Source organism: Nothoprocta perdicaria, unplaced genomic scaffold (assembly GCF_003342845.1).
Source record: "Nothoprocta perdicaria isolate Ctin4 unplaced genomic scaffold, notPer1 scaffold_1045, whole genome shotgun sequence".
Taxonomy (NCBI): Eukaryota; Metazoa; Chordata; class Aves; order Tinamiformes; family Tinamidae; genus Nothoprocta; species Nothoprocta perdicaria.
This window is the reverse complement of record NW_020454145.1, coordinates 1-2,499: the sequence shown is the minus strand read 5'-3', so window position 1 is coordinate 2,499 and position 2,499 is coordinate 1. Positions and strand designations below refer to the sequence as shown.

General features: G+C 68.1%; 1 protein-coding gene across 1 annotated transcript; it reads right to left on the bottom strand.

The window, feature by feature from the left end:
- Positions 1-499: 499 nt before the first annotated feature.
- On the bottom strand, positions 500-2,378 carry PHOX2A (paired like homeobox 2A; the record flags this gene model as incomplete). The annotated part of the gene is made up of 2 exons (XM_026044115.1): positions 500-934; positions 2,181-2,378. Coding segments are annotated over 2 exons (633 nt in total), but the record flags the coding sequence as incomplete, so codon positions are not given.
- Positions 2,379-2,499: the final 121 nt, after the last annotated feature.

Sequence of the window (2,499 nt, the reverse complement as noted above, 5' to 3'; positions counted from 1 at the left end):
GTGCGGTGTCCAGAACCGATGCAAGCAGCACCGGTGTGGTGTCCAGAACTGATGCAAGCAGCGGGGCATCACCGAGGTTCAATGTGGTGTCCAGAACCGGTGCAAGAAGCAGGGCAGCACCCAGGCTCGGTGCGGCGTCCAGAACCGGTGCAAGCAGCACTGGTGTGGTGTCCAGAACCGGTGCAAGAAGCAGGGCAGCACCCAGGCTCAATGTGGTGTCCAGAACCGGTGCAAGCAGCGGGGCAGCACCCAGGCTTGGTGTGGTGTCCAGAACCGGTGCAAGAAGCAGGGCAGCACCTGGGCTCAGTGCGGTGTGGTGTCCAGAACCGGTGCAAGCAGCGGGGCAACACCGGGACTCAATGTGGTGTCCAGAACTGGTGCAGGCAGCGGGGCAGCACCCAGGTTTGGTGCAGCATCCAGACCCGGTGCAGGCAGCGGAGCAGCCCCCGGGCTCGGTGCACACCGGGGGGCCCGGCGCCGTGCCGCTGCAGCCGCCGCATCAGAAGAGGTTGCTCTTGAGGCCGCCGGGCTTGCGGTGGAAGGAGGAGAGGACGCCCGAGAAGGGCCCGGGCGCGGGCGCGGGCTCGGCCGGCTGCCAGGCCTTGAGCAGCTCGGCGGCGGCGCCGGTACCGGCGGCACCGGGCCAGGCGGGCGCCTTGAGGGGCGGCGCGGGGAGGCCGGGGGGCATCGGGGGCGCCGCGCCGGGGCTGGGGCTCAGGCTGCCCCCCGGGCTGCCCAGGCCGCCGGCGGGCGGCAGCGAGGCCGTGCTGTCCGGCGTGGCGCTGCACGGAGACTCCTTGGCCTCGTCGTCCTCGGACGAGGAGCGCGGCTCCGGCTTCTTGCCGGCGCTCGTGCCGGTGGTGCCGGCGGCGCCCTTGGCGTTGGCGGCGCGCTCCTGCTTGCGGAACTTGGCGCGCCGGTTCTGGAACCAGACCTGCGTGGGGAGCGGGTGAGCGCCGGGCCCGGCGCCCAGCGCGGATCCGGCGGGAAGCGGCCGGAGCTCCGGTGGGAAGCGCTCCCGGGCGGCGGGGGGCTCCCAACGGCGGCAAATCCCAACCCCGGAGCGGGATCCCGGGGTGGTTTCTGCACCCAGCGCGTCCCTGCTCCGATCCCAGACCGTCCCTGTGCTGCATCTGCTGCTCCGAGCCCCGCTGCAGCCCGTGCACCCCAAAATGGACCGTGCACCCCAGCATGGACCCATGCACCCCAGTAGAGCCTCGTGCACCCCAGTACAGAACCATTCACCCTAGCACAGCCCTGTGCACCCCAGAACAACCCCATGCACCCAACACAGCCCCATGCACCCCGATACAGCCCAATGCATCCTGGCACAGCCCCATGCACCTCAATACAGTCTTGTGCATCCTGGCACAGCCCCGTGCACCCCAACATGGACCCATTCACCCCCACAAAGCTTTGTGCACCCGAGAACAGCATCATGAACCCCAACACAGCCCCATGCACCCGACACAGCACCATGCACCCCGATACAGCCCCGCACACCCTAAAATGAATCCATGCACCCCAGTAGAGCTTTGTGCATCCCAGAACAGCACCGTGCACCCCAGTACAACCCCATGCACCCCGATAGAGCCCCATGCACCCCGATAGAGCCCCATGCACCTCAATACAGCCCCGTGTACCCCATTCAGCCCCATGCATCCTGGCACAGTCCCATGCACCCCAGCATGGACCCATGCACCCCAGTAGAGCTTTGTGCACCCCAGAACAGCACCGTGCACCCCATTACACCCCCCTGCACCCCAGCACAACCCCGTGCACCCCAGCACATCCTCATGATCCCAGCATGGTCCTGGGCACCCCAGCACAGCCCCATGCACCCCAGGACAACCCCGTGCACCCCTCCCTGCCTGGCTCAGCACCCCCCCACATTCCCGTGGCTCCCCTTCCCTTTGGAATTGCCCTATGGGGTGCAGCCCCATGGGGGTGCACCCAGCGCGTCCGTCCTCTGCAGCCACCCACTCTCCTCCCTCCGCGTGTCCCGGAGCCAGCGGAGCCTTCGGAGCAGGATCCGGGGCACCCCCCAAGCGGTGCCCACGGTGCCGCCGGCACCACTGGGATGCGGATTAACCCACTGGCTTGGACACAGCTCTGGGTGCCGGATCCCCATCCGTCCCCCCAAAATAGCCCCGTTCCGGGGGGACAGAGCGGCCTCCCACCTGCACGCGGGCCTCGGTGAGGTCGATCTTGAGCGCGAGCTCCTCGCGCGTGTAGATGTCGGGGTAGTGGGTCTCGGCGAAGACGCGCTCCAGCTCCTTGAGCTGCGAGCTGGTGAACGTGGTGCGGATGCGCCGCTGCTTCCGCTTCTCGTTGATGCCCGACGGGTCCGAGAAGAATTTGTAGGGCACTGGGGAAGGAGACGGGGGGCGTCAGGAGGGGCAGGGGCTGCAGGGCCCGGGCAGAGCTGGTGGGGGTGTATGGGGTGAGGAGGGATGCATTGGGAAGGGATGTGTGGGGTGGGATGAGCAGGGATGCTCC